The sequence below is a fragment of the Hypanus sabinus genome, chromosome 10 (genome assembly GCF_030144855.1).
Source record: "Hypanus sabinus isolate sHypSab1 chromosome 10, sHypSab1.hap1, whole genome shotgun sequence".
NCBI lineage: Eukaryota > Metazoa > Chordata > Chondrichthyes > Myliobatiformes > Dasyatidae > Hypanus > Hypanus sabinus.
This window is the reverse complement of record NC_082715.1, coordinates 109,880,115-109,900,729: the sequence shown is the minus strand read 5'-3', so window position 1 is coordinate 109,900,729 and position 20,615 is coordinate 109,880,115. Positions and strand designations below refer to the sequence as shown.

Here is a 20,615-nt window from a genome sequence, read left to right as displayed (position 1 = left end):
GCAGAGTGATGATCACTCGGTGTGAACGGAACTGGCAGTGTGAATGATCCCTCAATGTGAACGGAACTCGCAGTGTGAATGATCACGCATCGTGAACGGAACTCGCAGAGTGATGATCCCTCAATGTGAACGGAACTCGCAGTGTGAATGATCACGCATTGTGAACGGAACTCAAAGTGTGATGATCACTCAATGTGAACGGGAATCACCAAGTGAACCCTCAAGTTACTCAATGTGAACGGGACTCGCTGTGTGCGGGATAATCTGTGTGAACGGATTCACTGTGTGAAGGATCACTTAGCGTCAACGAGACTCACTGTGTGAACGATCACTGAGTATGAACGGAACTCACTCTGTGAAAGAACACTCAGTGTGAACGGGGTTAGGCGTGTGAAGGATCACTGAGTGTGAACGAGACTCACTGTGTGAACGATCACTCAGTGTGAACAGGACTGTGTGAAGGATCACTCTGTCTCAGTCACGGATCTGCCACAGGGTGTGTGCGCCCTCACAGTCGGGCTGCTGAACGGGCTCTACAATCACGCTCGCGAGTATGCACGTCCCACCCGATCCGGTTTTCACTGTGATGGTATTTAACTCCATTCCTCTCCTTTCAATCTTGCCGCGACCTCACCAAAAACAGAGCGACGTCAACGCTCCTTGCTTACCGTTGTCCTGACTTCGGGAACGAAGATTATCATTTCGACTGAGCTGTTAAAGAATTGAATTTATTTTCTGCGTATTAAGCTACAATTGCAGAGCACGGCTCCCTTGAAATTGTGCAGCTGCGTGGCCACGCAGTAACTGAAATGCTCCCGCGCACATGACCGCTGTTACCGGGCAGCTCGGATTTCCGTGTGTATAAAGTTGATATAATTTTCCAATTATGCTAATACAATTTTGAAAGTTATGTTAATATAATTGTAAAATACCTTATAATTAATTATGTGTTAATGATAATCCATAATTTTCTAAATAAATAACGTATCACATTCTTTGAAACACTTTAGAGCTTCAACGTATTTACATTGTCAGTATTTCAATTTAAAATTGTATCAACAAACACGGAATGGTAGTCAGCAGCTTATCTATAATTTCCGATGTTGATACAGTTGATTCAAAGTGTATCATCACTTGGATAATAGATTTTCTGATGGTGAGTTACGAGTTTGGCAAACTTCTGACTGTTGCTATTGCTTTTGAATTTGGTAAAGAGAATGTTGGACGACTGACAAAAATATACTCAGCTACTATTAGGAGCTACAACAAAAGCGTTGCCCCAAAAATATTGCTGCAATATCGCAGAAGTGGGACTTTAGGATGATCTTATGAGGATTAAGACCTATTTTTCATCTGGATGTTTAATTAATTTGGACAGGTATTATCAACAATGGATTTGTAATCAAGACAGATGAGAAAACGTTTCTGAAACATGAAAGGTTTTCCTTTTTGTACAGTATTTCATTGTGCCCTTCAACTAATAATTAAAATCAAATGCATGTCATCTTTTACATTTACAGTCTAAGTATTCATAGTGCCCATATTACAAGCAAAAACATTTAAAGTGCCGCGTAGTTTTCAGATCGTGTAACATTTCCTGCTCAAAGCAACTGTTAGTCCGCGTACTAATGCCCTTCCCTTGGACAACATCGGTGCCGTGGAGAGGGGAGACTTGCAGCATGGGCAGCTGCCGGTCTTCCATAAAAAACAAACCTTGCCCAGGCTTGCGCCCTGGAAACTTTCCAAGTAATAAATCCATGGTCTATCGAGACTAACGGAGACTAACACACAGTCCAAGTAAAAAAGGGAATGTTGCTGCTGAGCCGCTGTATTAGTTTGAAAGTTCTAGAAAACGGCCCAACGTTTGCTTTTTTTTTTCATTTCTGCATAGTTCCGATTAAGGGTCAGCGATCTGTAGATCGGCTTCAGTGTCTCTCGCAATTGGGCCATAACCGCAAATCCCAGTCAGCAAGTCTCGACAAAAGAAGATTGACCCAGCAGAGAGAGGACAGCTGACCTTGGCGCTAACATTCAGTGGCCAGATTCGGGAGAAGTTACAGTCTGCTGACGCTGGGTTGGCAGAAGTTTCTCAAGTTGTGCAACAGATCTTCGCAGAACAACAAGCACAGACCAGTCCGAAATTCGTGGAGGAGATACTAAAATCTGTAGAAACCGTGTTGGCCATCGAGTCTCACGCAGAGTTAACAGCTGCTTCTCAGAGCTGCGAACCCAATTCCATCGGGAAGAATAGATGTCAGCCTTCCCTCGCAGCGACGGTTCCCGCAGAAAGCCGGAATCGGGTGGCAGCGGTCACTGAGCCAGAATCAGGTGATGGCTACTACCGCTGTCACCATGGCAACTCAGCAGCGTTTTGTTTTCGTAAGTTTGGACAACATATTGATCTATTTCCACTCTTGGCAGGAATACGTCCAGCATGTCCGGAAGGCTCCTCGGCAATAATTTTCATACGCCAAACCAGAGAAGTATGAGCTCCACAAGGAACAGGTGTTGTTTTGGGGCGATGTCCTTATCCCTTCCATTTCCAACGGGCCCGTGTAAAGTTCAAGCAGTCACCCAGTGGGTCGAACAGGCGCGGCCTGCTTGGGCTTTGCACACTTCTATCACCGGTTCATGAGAAACTTCAGTTCCATCGCCGCCCCTGTAAACACACTCACCTCTAGGACACGTGAATCAAATCAAGCAGCTCCGGATGGGCAGTGACGCTTCATCCCTGAGCCGGTGCCGCAACGCCCAGACCCACCCGGTCCATTCCTCGTGGCTGCATCGGCATTGGAGTGCTACTCTCACCGCACTCTTCTGCGGATAACCGGCAGCACCCCGTGCCTTTCTTTCCCGTCTGTTGAGTCCCGCCGAGTACAACTACGGTGTCGGGAAGTGAGAACTTTTGGCTGTCGAAGAATGCTGGAGCGGGTGAAGCACTCCTCTTGGTATGGGCACATCACAAGAACCTCCCCTGGGTTCGGGATGTAAGAGACTCAGCTCCAGTCGAGCCCGTTGGGGTGGCTTCTTCCTCCGGTTTAATTTCACCGCCACCTACCGTCCCGGCAGCAGGAATACCAAGGCCGATGCTCTCTCCCGGCGGTCGACGTGTCTGAGGCCAATGCCAATCCAGAGTCCATCCTTCCTCGTTCGTGCTTTGCTGAATAAAGACGGGGATGAGAGCTACCCAAGAATCCGACCCAGGCCCAGGTGGGGAGACTGCCAGCCAGCTGTCTGCCCCTGCCATGGTGCTCCGGGGCGACACCGCTCTCGTAACTCGACAACCAGCAATTCAAAGAATTTACCAAAAGACAATTCTGGCGGCCACGGACGTCCACGACTTCGTCTCTGCCCGTCCCACTTGTGCCGCGAGTCTGCTCTGTCCGCTGTCAGTGCCTCACCGCCCCTGTTCCCACCTCTCAGCGGATTTCATCACTGGCCTACTCTGTCTGATGGAAACACCACCATTCTGGTGGTTTTGGATGATTCGCCGAGGCTGCCCACTTCATTACTCTCCCTAAGCTCCCGTCTGCCGGTGAGACAGCACCTCGTGGTTTAGCACGTGTTCAGTCTGCCGGCTTCACTCGGGACAAGTCTGATCGAGGACCATAGTTCATGTCCCGTCTTTGGAAGGTCTTCTATTCTCTTGTGGAAGCCACAGGTAACCTCTCACCTGGTTTCCACCGCAATTTAATGGTCATACTGAGAGAGTGAATCTGGAGCTGGAGACAACGCTGCGCTGCCCTGTCTCTTCCAACTAGAGCTCCCAATTGGTTTTGGTTGAGATCCCCATAATAACCTCCTGTCCTTCCCCATTGACATGTCCCCCTTTGAATGCCAAAAGGGTTTCCAACCACCTCTCTTCCCTGACTAAGAGATTGACAGGGGAGTTCCTGCCGTTGATCAGTCGATCCAACGTTACAAGCGCAAATGGAGACGGGCGGGGCTTCTCTGCTGCGCCCGAAAGAAACAACAGGCCCGACAGTCTGATCGGCTCCGTCGACAGGTGACGCCTCTCAAACCAGGGGAGAAAGTATGGCTAGTGTCTAGGGATCTTCCCTTGATGTCGAGAACCGTAGGTTGGCCCCATGCTGCGTGGATCATTCGTAGGGAAGGCTATCGACAAGGTCACCTATAGATTGCGCCTCCAATCCTCAATGAAAATTCACCAAATATTCCATGTTTCCCAACTCAGGCCAGTGACTACCTCTCCTCTGGCTCCACTCACCCACTCCTCCCACTCAATCCCTGGCCTCTTGGCTGCTGGCTGGATGGGGCAGGGTCTAGAAACCCGTAGATTTGGAGGGGTAACACCCGAGCAACGCTCTTGGGTTTTGGTCGCCGACATCCTGGGATTTCCAGCGGGCACAGGTCTCTGGCGCCTCGGGAGCAGCGCCTAGGGAGGGCTGTCAGAAATACGGCTCTGCCCCGGCGTGTGCGCGCCCTCACAGTTCGGCCTGCAGTACGGGTTCTGCAATCACGTTCCAGCCAATTAGCGTTTCATTGTGCTCGTATTTCACTCCTTCGTCTCGTGTTATGCTTGCCGTGACTTGCCCAAAGGCAGAGCAACGTCAATGCTTTCTGTTTACCGTGTCCTGGTTCCGGGACAGAAGAGTGCTGTTTACACTGACATTGTTGAAGAGCGGCGTTTATTTAGTATTCAGCTCCTGATGCCGTGTTAGACTTAGTTTGAAAGTTCCAGTTAATGGCCGGCTGACCTAGAGATTCATTTTCCTGCGGGCATTTAGAGGAAAATAAAGAAGTATTAAAATTTATGAAAGATTATATATAAACAAAGGTGAGAAACAGAAACTCAAGAGATTCTCAGATGCTGGAAATTGTCTGCAACACCCAGACAATGCTGGAGGAACTCAGCAGGTCAGGCAGCATCTGTGTAAAGGAATACAGTCGACGTTTAGGACCTTTATCGGGACTGGAAAGGATGGCGGAAGAAGCCAGAACAAGAAGGAGGGAGGAAGGGAAGGAGTACAGGTTGACAAGTGATAGGTGAAACCAGGGGAGGGTGAGGCCGTGAGTGGGGTTTGGGGGCTGAGGTGAGAAGCGGTTAGCGCGACGCTATTACAGCTCGGGGCGTTGGAGTTTGGAATTGAATTTTGAACAGATTGGTGCAAGAAGTAAAGGGTTGTAAAAGGAAGGAGAGGCGTACGGGTTCTTGTCAAAGCAGTCCCCCAAACTACGTCGCGACTCACCGACGTAGAGAAGGCAGCTCCAGGAGCACCGGATGCAGTAGATGACCCCAATAGACTTGCAGTTGAATTACCTCACCTAGAAGGACCGTTTGGGCCCTGAATAGTGGTGAGGGCGGATGTGTAGAGGCAGGTATTGCACATGTCCTCTTGCGGGGGTAAGTACCAGGAGGGAGATCAGTGTGGAGGGATGAGTGTAGGATGAGGGATTAGAGACCTTTAGAAAGTGGAGAGTGGGGGATGAGGAAAAGATGTGTTTAGTCAGAGGATCCCATTGAAGATGTCAAAAGATGATGGTGCTGCATACAGAGACTGGTGGGTGTGGATCACTCTGTCCCTGTAATGGTGGCAGGAAGGTGAGCTGAGGATGCATATCCTTGAAATAGAAAAGATGCAGATGAGGGCAACATTGATAGAGAGGAAGGGATGCCCCATACTTTGAAGAAGGAGGACATGAAAAGCCTTATCCTACGAACAGATCTAGCAGAGATGGAAGAACTGAGAAAAGGGAATAGCATTTTTACAAGTGACAGGGTAGGAAGAGGCACAGTTAAGATAGCTGTGAGATTCAGTAGGTTTATAAAGTATGTCAGTAGACAGTCTGTCGGCAGAGGTGAGACAGATTGAGAAACGGGAGAAAGGTGTCCAAGATGGACCAAGTAAATCTGAGGGAAGGGTGGAGGTTGGAGGCAACATTGATGAAATTGATTAATTTCGCATGGATGAATGAGGTAACACCAACGCAGTCATTAATGTAGTGCAAAAACAGTTGGGGAGCATTGCCAATGTAGGCTTGTAACATGGACTGTTCCATGTAGCTGACGAAATGACAGACATAGTTGGGGCCCACGCAAGTCCCCATGGCTACATCTTGGGTTTGGAGAAAATGGGAAGAGCTGAAAGAGAAATTGTTGACGGTGAAGACCATTCCCACCAGACGAAGGAGGGTGGTGGTGAAGGGGAACTGTTTAGGAAGAAGCAGAGAGCTTCAAGGGTTTGCTGACGGGATCAGAAGTTTAGGGGCTGGACATTCAAAATGAAAATGAGGTGATCAGTGCCAGGGAACTTGAAGTGATTGAAGAGATCAAGAGCATGTAATGTGGCACAGATGTTGATAAGAAGGAACTGAACTACGGAAGTGTCTGAGAGTTGCTGCCAGGACATTTCTCTTCCTACTACTGAGTCAATCATAAATCCCGTTCGATATCTGCCCTGGATCCCTTGTAATCTAACCTTCTAGACCAGCCTACCATGTCTAAAATCCATAAGACAACATCTACTGACGTGCCTTACCTTATGCAGGGAGTCCAGAGTTAACCAACCTCCACTCAATTGATTCTGTTCACCTTTCTAAACAAGGACCTGGACCTACTGCAATTTGCTGACCTCCACAGTAGGTTTACAGCACATGCAATCTCACTGGCTCTCCACTTGGCCTTGGACCACATGGACAACAGCAATACCTATGTTGTGCTGCCCTTTATTGATTACAGATTGGTACTTAACATAATCATGCCCTCAATAGAAACCAATAATCTTCAAAACCTGGATCTCTGTACTTCCTTCTGTGAATGGATCTCTGACTTCCTCATTGGGAGGCCACAGTCAGTGTGGCTCAAAAATAACATGTCCTACAGCACAGGTGCACCGCAAGGATGTGTGCTTAACCCATTGCCCTACTCTTTCTACACCCACGACTGTATGGCTAGATACAGTGCAAGTGCCAAATATAAATTTGCCAATGACACAGCTGTTGTCAGCAGAATTTCAGATGGAAGTGAGGAGGTGAACAAGAATGAGATAGGTTGGCTAGTGAATAGCATCACAACAGCAATCTTTCACTTAAAGTCAGTAAGACAAGGAATTGATTTTGGACTTCAGGAAGGGGAAGCCAACACACACCCGTCCTCTTTGATGGGTCAGCAGTGGACAGGGTGAGTGATTTTCCAGTTTCTAGCTGTCAACGTCTCTGTAGGTGTATCCTGGACCCAACATATCGATGCAGCAGCTATACTGTATTTCATTAGGGATCTGTAGCATGGAGAGCACTCTGAGTGATTGCATTACCCTCTGGTTTGGAGGCACAGGATTGAACATTGCAAAGAGGTGTAAACTCAGCCAGCTCCATCATGAGCACTAGCCTTCCCACAATTGATGACTTCTTCAAAAGGCTGTGTCTCAGAAAGGTGGCATCCATCAGTAAGGATTGCCATACCCAGGACACCCTCTTCTCATTATTACCATCAGAGGGGAGGGAGAGGAGCCTGAAGGCACATACTCAAAGTCAGGAACCCTCCACCATCACATTTCTAATTATACATGAACTATTTCTCTCTCTTTTTGCACAACCTGGTTTTAAAAATATTTTTCCATATTTCTTGTTGTAACTCGTAGTTTATTTTATGTTTTGCAATATTGTCTGGTCTCCACATCCAAAGTTCACAAGTGTGACTCTGGGATGACGAGCTTGGCATGTGAGGAAAGATAAGGAAGATTGGGCTGATGCACTTGAGGTGAAATGAACGATGAGTGACCTCATTGAAACAAATAAAATCCTTACATGGCTAGATGATCTCCTGCTGCTAATTCTTTCATTCAAGCCTCTTCAGTCAATCACCTGCTCATTCTCTTTTTGACTAGTTCCCCCAACCCCCTGCCCAACTCATGGCACTCTGGAGAAAAAGGTTCACCCTTTGCTCTAAATGGACTGTCAACACTGAAGGAATTGTTGACTATTGGTGAATTTCCCACTCATGTTTTGTGTGAATTTATTGTTTACATGTGTGAACTGCACACTGACTCAATTTTGTGCCTGGATTATTCACAAACTACGTTAATCATTTGATCACACGCTGAGGTTCATAGTCTGTGTAAATGGATTGCTCACGTTCTGTAAAGATTGTCCACTTTAACAATGTTAAAGCAGGCTGCCCCTACCAGTTCCAATCAATCAATTCACATACTGGACATAAAACATGTTAATGCTCTGCTGTGGTAATCTTAACTGGTGCTGGGACCCTGGTTTTATCCCTCTTATAAAACCAAGGTCATCAGTTAAAGTTTGCTGATGATACAAAAACGGGCAGGACTGTCAATGGTGAGAAGGTTGAATGAGTTTTTTAAGAAAGTGTCAATGACTGGAGTGAATGGGTGAGAATTGGGGAGGAGGGGCTCTAACATGAACTCCACCACTTTGGTTCACAAACCCAAATAAAAGAGAGTATTTGTGGAACAGTGAGCGACTGGGAAGTGTTGGTGTTTCTGGGAAATTGATGCACTGATACACATGTCCTTGACATCTGATATCTGGGTGTGGCAAACAGATACAAAGGCATGTTGGCTTTTATTGTGTGTGGACTTGAACACAAGTGTAAGGAATTAATACAATTGTACAGGGTCTTTATGGTACCAAATCTGAGGTACTGGGGCAATTTTCAATGTTGAACACCTTAGTTTAAAAAGGATGTGCCTGCCATTGAGTTAGGTAGTGATTCCATTGGCTGTGTCTAGGTTGGCAGGTTTGCTGTAAGAGGAGAGATGTTATAGAATGGTAATTAAACGAATGAGTCATGATCTCATTGAATGTACAAAATTCTCACAAACTTTAATGTGAGATCAGGGTGGATACTTCCCCGACTTCAGTGTGACCTTGGGCGGGAAGGATTGGGGGCTCCTCTTGCTCCTAGATCTTATGTTCACTGTCCAACCATACTGTCAGTACGAGTCGTCACAGAGACTTATGTGCAGTAGATGTACTGCAACTTACTACTGTAAAGTGAAGCACTTTTGGCAAAAGGTACATGGAGAGACAGAACATGGAGCATCGAATATAGAACAGCACAGCATCAGGTCCTACAGCCCACTCTGTTGTGTTGACCCAATTAATACAATTTTATACAACTTTAGAACATCACCCCCGATCTCCCAGTAAAGTCTTAGCTTTTCTGATCTCTTCCTATAACTCAGTCCCTCAAGTTTATCCGACATTCTTGTAAACATGACACACAAAACATCCTGCAGATGCTAGAAACTTGGCAACACACACAAAACACTGGAGGAACTCAGTTGCTCAGATAGCATCTGTGGATGGAAATGGACGGTCAATGTTTTGGGCTGAGACCTTTCATCAGGGCTGTAAAAAAAGAGGGTAGAAGCTAGAGTAAAAGGTTGGGTGTTGGCGTGGGGGTTGAGCACAAGCTAGCAGGTAATAGATGCTGTCTGACCAGCTGAGTTTCTCCAACATTTTGAGTTCATTACTCAACATCCTTGTAAATCCTTTCTGCACTCTTCCCACTTTATAACATCTTTCCTATTGCAGGGTGACCAAAATTAAACACAGAACTCCCAAGTGTGGCCTCACCAGCATCCTGGACAACTTTTCTACTCAAGGCCCTGACTGATAAAACCCTTTCTTTTCTGCTTGCCCATCTGTGACTCCAATTTCGGGGAATTTAGTGAAGGATGCAGATCTATGAGCTTGCAGGTGAAGAGGACAATGGGACATTGAAGCTGTTGAGTTTTTGTGTCCACTTCTGAACTCCTCTCTTCTGAAAGATGGAGACAAGGATTTATTACAATGGATGCAGCCATCTTGGAATATTTCTTTACTTTGGAACAAGGGAACAAGAAAAGTTGAGAGGAGATTTGACAAGATCACAGGTGGCATAAGTACAAATCAAAGAGAAATGTTATTTGCTTGGGGAGAGCTCAAGGACCTTCAATGTAGATCTAATTTTTCGTGAAATGTGAGGACAATGCGATAGGGCTATTAAAATTTAAACCATGCCGTCATAAGAGTTTTCAGCCCAGGCAGTTAATCTGATCGACCATTCTGGATATCCTCCCACCACCTCCTCTATTACCCCGAACAATGCACCGTGAACACTTTAAACTGCTTTATATAACGTTGATAACACAGCAAGTACAAATAGTACTGCTATTTGTGTAGAAGTTTATCCATATTTAATCGTACAGTATTTATAATTATTGAATGCTGCTTTTGTTGCATGTCGCGCCAACACATCACAGCAAATTCCTGTAGATATATGGCGAACAAAGTTGATTCTTGTACCTTGAATCTTTTATTATTATGCATGTACTGTTTACTCAGCGAGCTTCACACTAACAAGGAATCTCATTGCACCTTGTGTTTGTGACGATACACTAATCTGAATCTGTGGGGTCAATCGGGATTTCTGGAGAGAACTGGATGAGCGCAAGGGGGAGTTGGGGGAGTGCTGACCCTGCACAGGAGCTGAGGGGCCGATAGGCCTCCGGCTGTGGGAAGGTTAGCTGTCGGAGACACGCGACCGCCTGTCGGCCTCTTTAAGAGCAGCCGCTGGCGGGGCGCCAAGCCTGACAGCTGGCGTGCGACTGGCGCTCGGCCCTCGGCTCGCAGCCGCTCCGGGCGGCGTTGTGTGAAGCGGCGGCGGGCCGACGACATGGAGCTGGAGCGAGGGTGAGGACAGGCTGCGGGCTAGGAAAAGCGGTAGGACCGGATCAGGGAGCTGCTTCAGATCGGATTCCGGATCAGACGGGTGTTCTGGACAGAGCGGTCGGCTCCGGGACCACCCTCGTACTGAGCTCGGGGGATCACACCGACTTTACTTCTCACGCGTCAATATTAGCCTTCCTTGTGGCTAAAGGTGGCTTCAGTTAAAGAAAGGTTTTTCTGATCGTGAAGTTAGGAGGTGGGTCGTCAGACACGATAGTGTCCAGCCCGAAGGTTTATTGTGTCTGACACACTCGCCGTACACAGTGGAGGTTTGCCTTTTAAACCTGGTGTGCGTGATGGTGGTGTCTGGTGTAGAGTTTAGTAAATGGTGTATCAATGGGGTTACAGTGCTATGTCTGACACCGTATGTGTGTGAGGTTCTACCGTGGTGTCAGACACACTTTATATGGCGGGGCGAAGGATCTTCTATAATGTCTGACACACTATATAACGCAGTTATAAAGTGTCCTACTTACTGGCTGTGCGTATTTTCGCCTGGTTTTGTAGGGTCTGAAACATTGTGTATATGTACGTGTACCATTTCTACATTGCCTGACACACTGGCCTTGTGTGTATGGGTGTGCGTACCATTTTTGTAGTGCCTGACACACTGGCCAGGTGTGTGTGCAGTTGTGTAACGTTTGATCTGAAGTTTAATGATGCAGAGTAATTTTTGAATGTCTGACACACCAGCACTGGCTTTGTATATATGTGTGTGTGCACGATTGTGTAGAGTCTGATACACCAGCTGTGTGTGTAGTGTTGGGTGTACTGGCTGTGTGTATATGTATATGTGCACAATTGTGTAGTGTGTGACATTGGCCACACGTGCATGTGAATGTGTGCATGTGTGCAGTATGCTACAGTGTCTGACACATGGCCACACGTGCGTATGTCTGCAGTATGACACGTTCACATGTAGACTGTATGTGCTGTTACACTCTCAACATTGAATTGTACATCACAGAAACCAACCAGACGGGCCACCACCACCCCGCCAAATCTTTCCCCATTCTAGACTGATCTCATTTGCTGCTGTAGGTTGTACCCTTCTCCACCTTTCCCATATAAGTGTGTAATTTCCTCTCCAAGGTAGTGAATGTATCTGATTTCACCCACTCCTCAAACAGCACATTCCAGATATCAACTGAACTGTGTGTGTGTGTGTGCGTGTGCGTGTGTGCGCGTGTGTCTGTGTGTGTGTTGGGTGTGTGTGTGTGTGGGTGGGTGTGTGTCTGGTGGGGGGCTTATCAGTCAGGTTTCACTTAAAACAACTTCTCACCTTGAATCTATGCTCCTCGTTTTTTGCAACCCCTACCACAGGAAAAGATTTATTTTCCCCATCCATGCTTCTCATAATCTTCCATATTTACCCCTATCAATTCACCCATCAGCCTCTTTCACTCCAGGGCAAACTATCCCAGGCTATCCAGTCTCTCCCCATAAAACGTGCTCCAATCCAGGCAATGTCCTGGGGAATCTGCTCTACACTTTTCCACCACAATCGCATCATTCCTCTGGTATGACAACCAGAATAGCAGATAATATTCCAAGTGGTGGCCGACACAGTGCCGACCCTCTCATTCTGTGTCTAAGGGGTACAATAGGGTGTCTGCCGACCCTCTCATTCTGTGTCTAAGGGGTACAATAGGGTGTCTGCCGACCCTCTCATTCTGTGTCTAAGGGGTACAATAGGGTGTCTGCCGACCCTCTCATTCTGTGTCTAAGGGGTACAATAGGGTGTCTGCCGACCCTCTCATTCTGTGTCTAAGGGGTACAATAGGGTGTCTGCCGACCCTCTCATTCTGTGTCTAAGGGGTACAATAGGGTGTCTGCCGACCCTCTCATTCTGTGTCTAAGGGGTACAATAGGGTGTCTGCCGACCCTCTCATTCTGTGTCTAAGGGGTACAATAGGGTGTCTGCCGACCCTCTCATTCTGTGTCTAAGGGGTACAATAGGGTGTCTGCCGACCCTCTCATTCTGTGTATGTGGCACAGTGCCTGACCCACTTTGTGCTGAGAGGGTGACAGCATGTTGTCTTGTACAATGTGCTTCCATTCTATATATATCTGGGCACGGTCCAGGCTGTACCATGCGGTCTGTGCAGTGGAGTGTGACACATTCAGTGTTGATATGCTTGTTACGGGAACGTGCTAATGTCATGCAGACTGTGACAATAATTTGCTGACTGCACATTCAGTATGTTTAGAGATCCATCATGGTGTCAGGCACGCTGTGGTATTCAGTGTCTTTACTGACACACTGCGTACATGGAGAACGGTACAATCATAGCAACGTTACAATTCATAAAAGGGCTAACAGTCCGTTGTGTCCACACTGGCTTCCTGCATGATCAACCCAGCTCGTCACACATGACTGGCCTCGCCCCAGAACACGATGAGGTTTTTTTGTACTTAACACTTGACTCTGCATGTGTATGAAGTGTCATCACTCCTTGATCCTTCAGCCAACAGGAACACTTTCTCTTTAGCAACTATGACTGTCCTCTTCACGATTTTAAATCCCTTTATCTGATCCCCTCGTAATCTCACTTCACACTGTCAATCCTAGGTTCTCCTGCTTGTTTTCTACTTAGAGCTGAAGCCTTCATTCCGAGAATCATTCTAATAAACCCTTCCATACCCTATCTGAAATGTTCACATCAACACAATGGATTATCATATGATAAAGACCATTCAGCCCATTGGGTCATGGCTGTACTTTTTCTACCCCATTCTCCTATCTGCACCCATGAAACTAAAAGACCATATACGTTGAAGCAGAATTAGGCCATTTGGCCCATCAAGTCCACTCTGCTATTGTCTCGTGGCTGAGTTATCCCTTTCAACCTCATTCTCCTATCTTCTCCTCACAACCTTTGACTAAACAAGAACATCAATCTCTACTTCAAATATGCTCAATGACTTGGCTTCCACACCTGTCCATAATGAATTCAACAGATTCACCACTGTCTGGTTAAAGAAATTCCTCCTCATCACTGTTCTAAATGAATATCCCTCTATTCTGAGGCTGTGTCCTCTGGTCCCAGACTCACCCGCTATCGGATACATCCTCTCCACATCCATTCAATCCATGCCTTTCAATATTTGACAGGTTTCAATGAGATTCTCTTCATTCTTCTAAACTCCTGCAAGTACAGGCCCAGAGCCATCAAACACTCTTTAGGTGTTAACCCTTTCATTCTCAAAATCATGCTTGTGCACTTTGTCCAGACCCTCTCCAATGCCAGCACATCTTTTCTTAGATAAGGAACCCAAAACTGTTCACAAAACTCAAGGTGTGGTCTCACCAGTGCCTTATAAAGCCTCAGCATCACATCCCTGCTCTTGTAGTCTAGAAATGAATGCTAACAGGCTAACAGCCTTTCTCACCTGCAAATTAACATTTTGGGTATTCTGCACAAGGACGGCCAAGTCCCTTTGCATTTTGGATTTTTGGATTTTCTCATTTAGAAAATAGTCTGCACATTTATTTCTACTACCAAAGTGCATGACCATGCATTTTCCAACATAGCATTTCATTTGCCACTTTCTTGCCCATTCTCCTAATCTGTCCAAGTCCTTCTGCATCCTACCTGTTTTCTCAACACTACCTACCCCTCCACCAATCTTCGTATCATCTGCAAACTTTCAATCATCTAAATCATTTATATAGTTCTACAAATTCCCTCTCTTGGAATCCAGCACCAACCTGTTTTTCCCCAATCTACATCAGAATCAGACTGCCTTATGTCATGAAATTTGTTGTAATGCAGCAGTGGTACATTGCAATACACAATAAGAACTGTGAATTACAGGAACAAATACGTGTGTTTTAAATTAAATCAATGCAAAAAGAGTAAAAAAGAAAAAGTAGTGAGCTAGTGCTCATGGGTTCAACGTCCATTCAGGAATTTGATGGCAGAAGGGAAGAAGCTGTTCCTGAATGGTTGAATGTGTGCCGTTGGGCTCCTGTACCTCTTCACTGATGACAGCAATGAGAAGAGGGCATGTCCTAGGTGATGATGTCCTTAATGACAGATGATGCCTTTTTTTTGAGGCATTAGTCCTTGAAGATGTCCAGGATGCTGGGGAGGCTAGTGCCCATGATGGAGCTGACTGAGTTCATAACTTTCAACAGCTTATTTTGATCCTGTGTGGTGGCCCCTCTCTACCCCCATGCCAGACGGTGATGAAGCCAGTTAGTGTTTTCTACGGTACATCTGTAGAAATCTGCATGTCTTTGGTGAAATCCAAATCTGCTCAAAATCCTAATGAAGTACAGCCTCTGTCATGCCTTCTTTGTAACTACCTCGATATGTTGGGCCCAGAATAGACCCTCGGAAATGTAGACACCCAGGAACTTGACATTTCTCACTCTTTTCATTCTGATCCCTCGACAAGGACTGGTGTGTGTTCCCTTGTCTTCCCCTTCCTGAAGTCCACAATCAATTCTTTCATCTTACTGATGTTGAGTGCAAGACTGTTGCTGCAAAGCCACTCAACCAGCTGATCTACCTTGCTCCTGTACACCTCCTCATTGCCATCTGAAACTCTGCCAGCAATAGTTGTGTCGTCAGGAAATTCATAGATGCCGCTTGAGCTGCACCTAGCCACACAGTCATGGGTGTAGAGAGAGTAGAGCAGTCGGATAAGCACATGTCCTTGAGGTGTGCCAGTGTTGATGCTCAGAAAGGTGGAGATACTGTTTCCGATTCACATAGACTGTGGTCTTTCAGTGAGGATGTCGAGAATCCAATTGCAGATGAAGGTCCAGAGGCCCAGGTTTTGGAGCTTTTTGATCAGAACTGAAGGAATGTTTGTGTTAAGTGCAGAGCTGTAGTCAATACACAGCATCCTGACGCAAGTATTCATATTGTCCAGGTGATCCAAGGCCAGGTAAAGAGCCAATGAGATCCCACCTGCAGTAGACCTATTGTGGCAATGGGCAAATTGCAGTGGGTTCAGGTTCTGCCTTAGGAGTTGGTTCTGGCCACAACCAACCTATCAAAGTACCTCACCGTAGATGTGAGTGCTACTGGACAATAGTTGTTAAGGCAGCTCACCCTGCATATTGAAATCCTCCCCACAACTATTGTAACATTGCCCTTATTACAATGGGAGATAGAAAAGTGTGGAATTTATGTCCCACATTTTAGCTGCTGTTCGGAGGCCTATATATACAGCAACTCCCATTAAGGTCTTTTTAACCTTGTAGTTTTACCCACAAGGATTTACCCATAGTCTTCCAACACTATTTCACCTCTTCCTAAGGATTTGATTTCATTTTTGATCAACAGAGCCACCTCACCCCCCTCTACCTGTCTGCCTGTCCTTTCAGTCCAATGTGTATCCTTGGATGTTAAGCTCCCAACTATGATCTTCTTTCAGCCACGACTCAGTGATGCCCACAATGTCATACCTGCCAATCTGACTGCTACAAGATCATTTACCTTATTCCGTATACTGCGTGCATTCAAATTTAACTTCAGCCTTGTATTCATCACCCACACTACACACTGCATCGACTTGTACACCAATTGCACCGTCCTCAGCCTCGTCACTCCAGTTTGCTTCCTCCTGCCAAATTAATTTCAACCCTCCCCAACAACTCTGACAAACCTGCTCGCTAGGATATTGGACCCCTTGGGTTCAGGTGTAATCTCCTGTCCATCTCCTTAATTCTTGAGTCTCCTATCACTATCACTCTGCTTGACTTTACCATTCCCTGCTGAGCCTCAGAGCCACTGGCCTGGCTGCTGCTGTGCCCTGACAGGTCATTCCCCCAGCAGAATCCAAAGGGATATACTTTCTGCTGAGGGGAATAGCCACACTAACTACTTACACCCCTTATTTCTCCTGGTGGTTCTGCAGATGAAGCCTGCACTCTGGGTGTGACTATCTCAGTAAAAGTCTCACCTTCAAAGTTTTCAGCCTCCTAGATAGTCCTGAATACACCCAGCTTCCATTCCCCTTCCTTGAGCTCGTCAGTCAGGAGCTGCAGTAGAATGCACTGCCTGCAGACAAAGTCATCAGGTACCTTGAAATCCCACATCTCACAGGAGGAGCATTCCACTGCCTGAACTATGATCATCCTACCTATGATCATTATACCCCCAATTTCTCAAGCTTAACTTCTAGCCTCTGCCTAGTTTTGCTTAAGCCTGTTTGCCAAAGCCTGACTACTCTGCTCACTCAGTGGCCATTCCACTTCCAACCCACTTCCTTTAATTGGTCTCTGATCATTATTGCAGCCTGTCAGAAAGTTCTGAAAGACTCCAAGCTCTTTATAACTTGCCCTGCCACATAGAGCCCAGGTGTCCCTGCTCTTGCACATAGACCCATCTCCTCTATTTGTATTACTTCATTTAATCTGCATTAGATCTCACCATTCTGCCCATATCTTCATGAAGTCCATTTCTATGCTCACATTCCAAGTGTCATGTCATCTGCAGATCTGGAAATTGTGCCCAGGTTCAAGTCATAAAGTTTATGAAGAAAAGTGGTTTCTTTCCTGACACTTGGCAGTGACAGCCTCTTTCATCTCCTGCTCTTCATTGCTGGGGATGTGCCCGTTACCAAGTCCCTATAAGGTGTGCCCACGGACACATCTTTTGCTATTAGTGAACAAGAGGTTGTCAGCCTCTACCTCATTGGCATGTTCAGTGTATTTCATGCTCATACATGATTTCATTTTGTTTTCTGGTTTCTGATGTGGATGGTGTTGACAATGTGGAGTTTGCAATGCTTTGCAGGTTTTAGAACTGGCTTATTTATGCTGTTTTATTGAAGAAATTATTGACTCACTATGTCGAATTCCAAAGAAGCAAAGGGCATGAAGCACAAAAGAACTGCTAGTTCATTTTAAGTGGAATGGCTTAATGAAACAGTAGAAACTGTTCATGAGGTCAGGAATGTGCAGCTATGAGAAATATTTATGTACAATACAGAAAATGGTGGTCACCCTTACCCCCATCCCTATCTATTATTTTAGTCTGGTTCTCTTTCTCTCTCTTTTCCCCCCTCACTATAATCTCTCCCCCCAGCCCTACCTTTCTTTCTCTTTTATTTCCCATAATTCTCCACCTTCCCCCTAGCCCATTTCCCTACAGCCTTTTGCTTCCCAGCTCTCTACTTTATCCCTCCCCCCACTTCTTATCCCCCCTCGACCATCCCATGTTACTTCACTCCTGATGAAGGGTTTCAGCCCGAAACATCGTCACTACCTCCTCCCATAGATGCTGTCTGGCCTGCTGAGTTCTGCCAGCATTTTGTGTTTTTTGTTAACTGCATGTATTGTTGCGATGCAAAAGTTGCTGTAAAATTTGCAAGTGGGAAGAAGTGGAGTGATATTTAGGAACATAACCTTTTAAAGCGTAATTTAGCAAGCAAATCACCGTCAACAGCAGATCTTCATTACCTGCTGCAGGCCTGCCGCGTACGTTTTGTGAGAATGCAGATAAACGAGATTGAAAAGGATCAAAGCCCAAGGAGACAAAAGTTCTTATTGACAGTTAGTTTATTTCTCTTAAACAATTAGCAGCAAGCTGGACTTGGTAGTTTATTATCTCTAGAACAGCTTCAGGTTTACTTCCACTTAAAGGTTCAGTGTGCACGTGTTGTTGTCACTGGGCAAAAAGCTGCACAGCACGAGACTTTGGTGCACACTGGTCATTTCAAAGGAGAGGGAACGTTGCCTGTTGGGGGGCATTTTATCAACAGCTTTAGAAAGTCCACTGGAAATCACATCAACATAATTTCCCTTTTCAATTCTTTCTCTTCAATCAAAGATTCTATGTTAACTTGTCTTCAGCAACACTGACAACACACACAGAATACTGGAGGATCTCAGAGGGTCACTGGAGGGAAATGAACAACACTGGCTTCCCCGAATCAAACCAAATAACTACTCATTCATCCTTCATTAGGATTTCTAAATCTTTGCAGCAATGACAGGGCTGGAGTTGATGGGGGTTTAGTTTTGTATTTGAGAGAGATTTCTGCTCTCTGCTTTATCCTAATGGAGACCTGGTGTATTGTCTGACAACCTCAGAGTGTACACTTGAATTTGAAATCCTGTGTCCGTGTGGGGATTTTGTCTAACGTTGTGTATATGTAAATAGAGTATAATGCCTGATATTGGGGCCACAGTGCCTCATACACTCTGCATATATATATATATTGGCACAATATTTTGTGTGCTTTTGTATGGAATCACAGACAAAGTATTACTTAGTCACTGTGGATGTGAGCTACAGATACAGCAACATTGCTGGTAGGTTGATGTGTTCTGGAGGTAGTGTACAGTGTCTGATATTCTCTTCGTCTGTAGCAAACATATATCTACTGTATATACCTTAAAGACCCCGTGTGTCTTTTGATGGCACAGGACATTGTCTGCATAAGGTTCAGTGACCTGTCTATCACTCGCTGGAGCATCTCGTTTAAATGTAGAGCATTCTCTAAGGATGAACGTGCAAGTTTCCCTCATCCAGGGATCTGGAACACCAGATCAATGAGGGATCAGCTGTTGAGCAGAAATTTCCTCACCCAAGGGGCATCGATACTTCAGAATCCCTGGTCTGAGGGTTGCAGAGGCACAGTCACTGAGGGTGTTCTAGACACCAGTTGATCTTTACTACCAATGGAATTCAGGAATGTGGGATGAATACAGGAAAGGGGCTTGGAAGTGAGGGTCAGCTCTTATCTTACTGAATGGCGGAGTAGTATTTGTACATCCCTGAGTGGACGTGGAAACTGGATTGATGGAGATGGAATCGTCACTCTCTCATTCTTTTCTGTCTGCTTTCCTTTCAGAATCCTCTGGCATATCGGAAAGATGGTCACCCTCGGGAAAACCGTATTGGCTGTTTGGATGCTCTGTTCACTCTGCACCTTCATCCAAGGTCACTGCTCTCGGCGAACCTGGGGCCTTGACCAGGCAGTGCTGGCTGCTGGCGCACTGCGGGGGAGGGGGGGGCGGAGCAGGGAGGAGGGTCCAGCCCACTGGTAAACGCAATGCACAGGTAGGAGTAGTGACACCCATCCCCATGGTGCTCACCCCACAGCTCCCTGAGACACAGAGAGAAATGCTGGTGCCAGTCAGAATCACAAGGGGGAAGGAGGCCATTTGACCCGAGAGGCTGACGAAGTTGGTGTGTTCGAAAAGTAAGGTCTTTTACAAGGTTCCATATGGGAGACTGGTCAGTTCATCCATGGTACAGAGTCCGGGATTCATGGAAAGTTGGCAGATTTGATACTGTGACAGGTGGCAGCATGTATGGAAAAGGGTACACAGTTGGTGTTTCAGGACTCATGAAGGCTCTCAGCCCAAACCATTGATGATTTACTCTTTTTCCAAGTGATTTCCATTTATTTCCCAGTCCCTGAACCACTGAAGGAAGATCGGTTAGGAAGACTGATCAGAGATCGACTGTGGAGGTGATAGGAGACAGAGGTGATAAGGATGGTTACTTTAGTGACTGGAAGCTGGTGAGAAGCAGTGAACTTCAGGGGTCAGGGCTGGATGCTTTATGTTTTATATATATTAATGTGAGTGGAGGAGGGATGATTTTTAAGTTTGCAGGACATTGATTGTGTTGCTGATACTGGGGAGACAAATGCCTCTGTCTACAGAATTATGTTGATCAGCTGGAAAGCCTGATAGAGCAATGGCAGATGGAAGCAAAGTTAATGCACACAAAATGCTGGAGGAACTCGGCAGGCCAGGCAGCATCCATTGAAGTGAGAAAAACAGTCGACGTTTCTGGCCAAGACCCTTCATCAGGACTGAAGGGAATGTACTCAGGAGAAGTAATTAGGCTCAGATAGGCACAGTGAATGATAGGACCTTGGGAGTTAGTGAGGTACAGGGGACTCTTGGTGCCCATGTCCAAGGATTCCAGAAGGCAGTA

General features: G+C 46.1%; 1 protein-coding gene across 4 annotated transcripts in view; it reads left to right on the top strand.

Annotated features, from left to right (window-relative positions):
* Window positions 1–834: 834 nt before the first annotated feature.
* Window positions 835–20,615, top strand: part of dlk2 (delta-like 2 homolog (Drosophila)) — a 36,566-nt gene continuing 16,785 nt past the window's right edge. The window contains exons 1-2 of one of the 4 annotated variants that reach the window (XM_059982616.1): window positions 835–3,661; window positions 19,519–19,607. In XM_059982616.1, the coding sequence (XP_059838599.1) occupies window positions 19,541–19,607 (67 nt within the window). In that variant the 5' untranslated portion in view covers window positions 835–3,661; window positions 19,519–19,540. Of the gene's footprint in view, window positions 3,662–10,428; window positions 10,898–19,518; window positions 19,608–20,615 lie in introns of those variants that run through there. The other 3 variants (XM_059982614.1, XM_059982617.1, XM_059982615.1) reach the window with 3 other exon arrangements.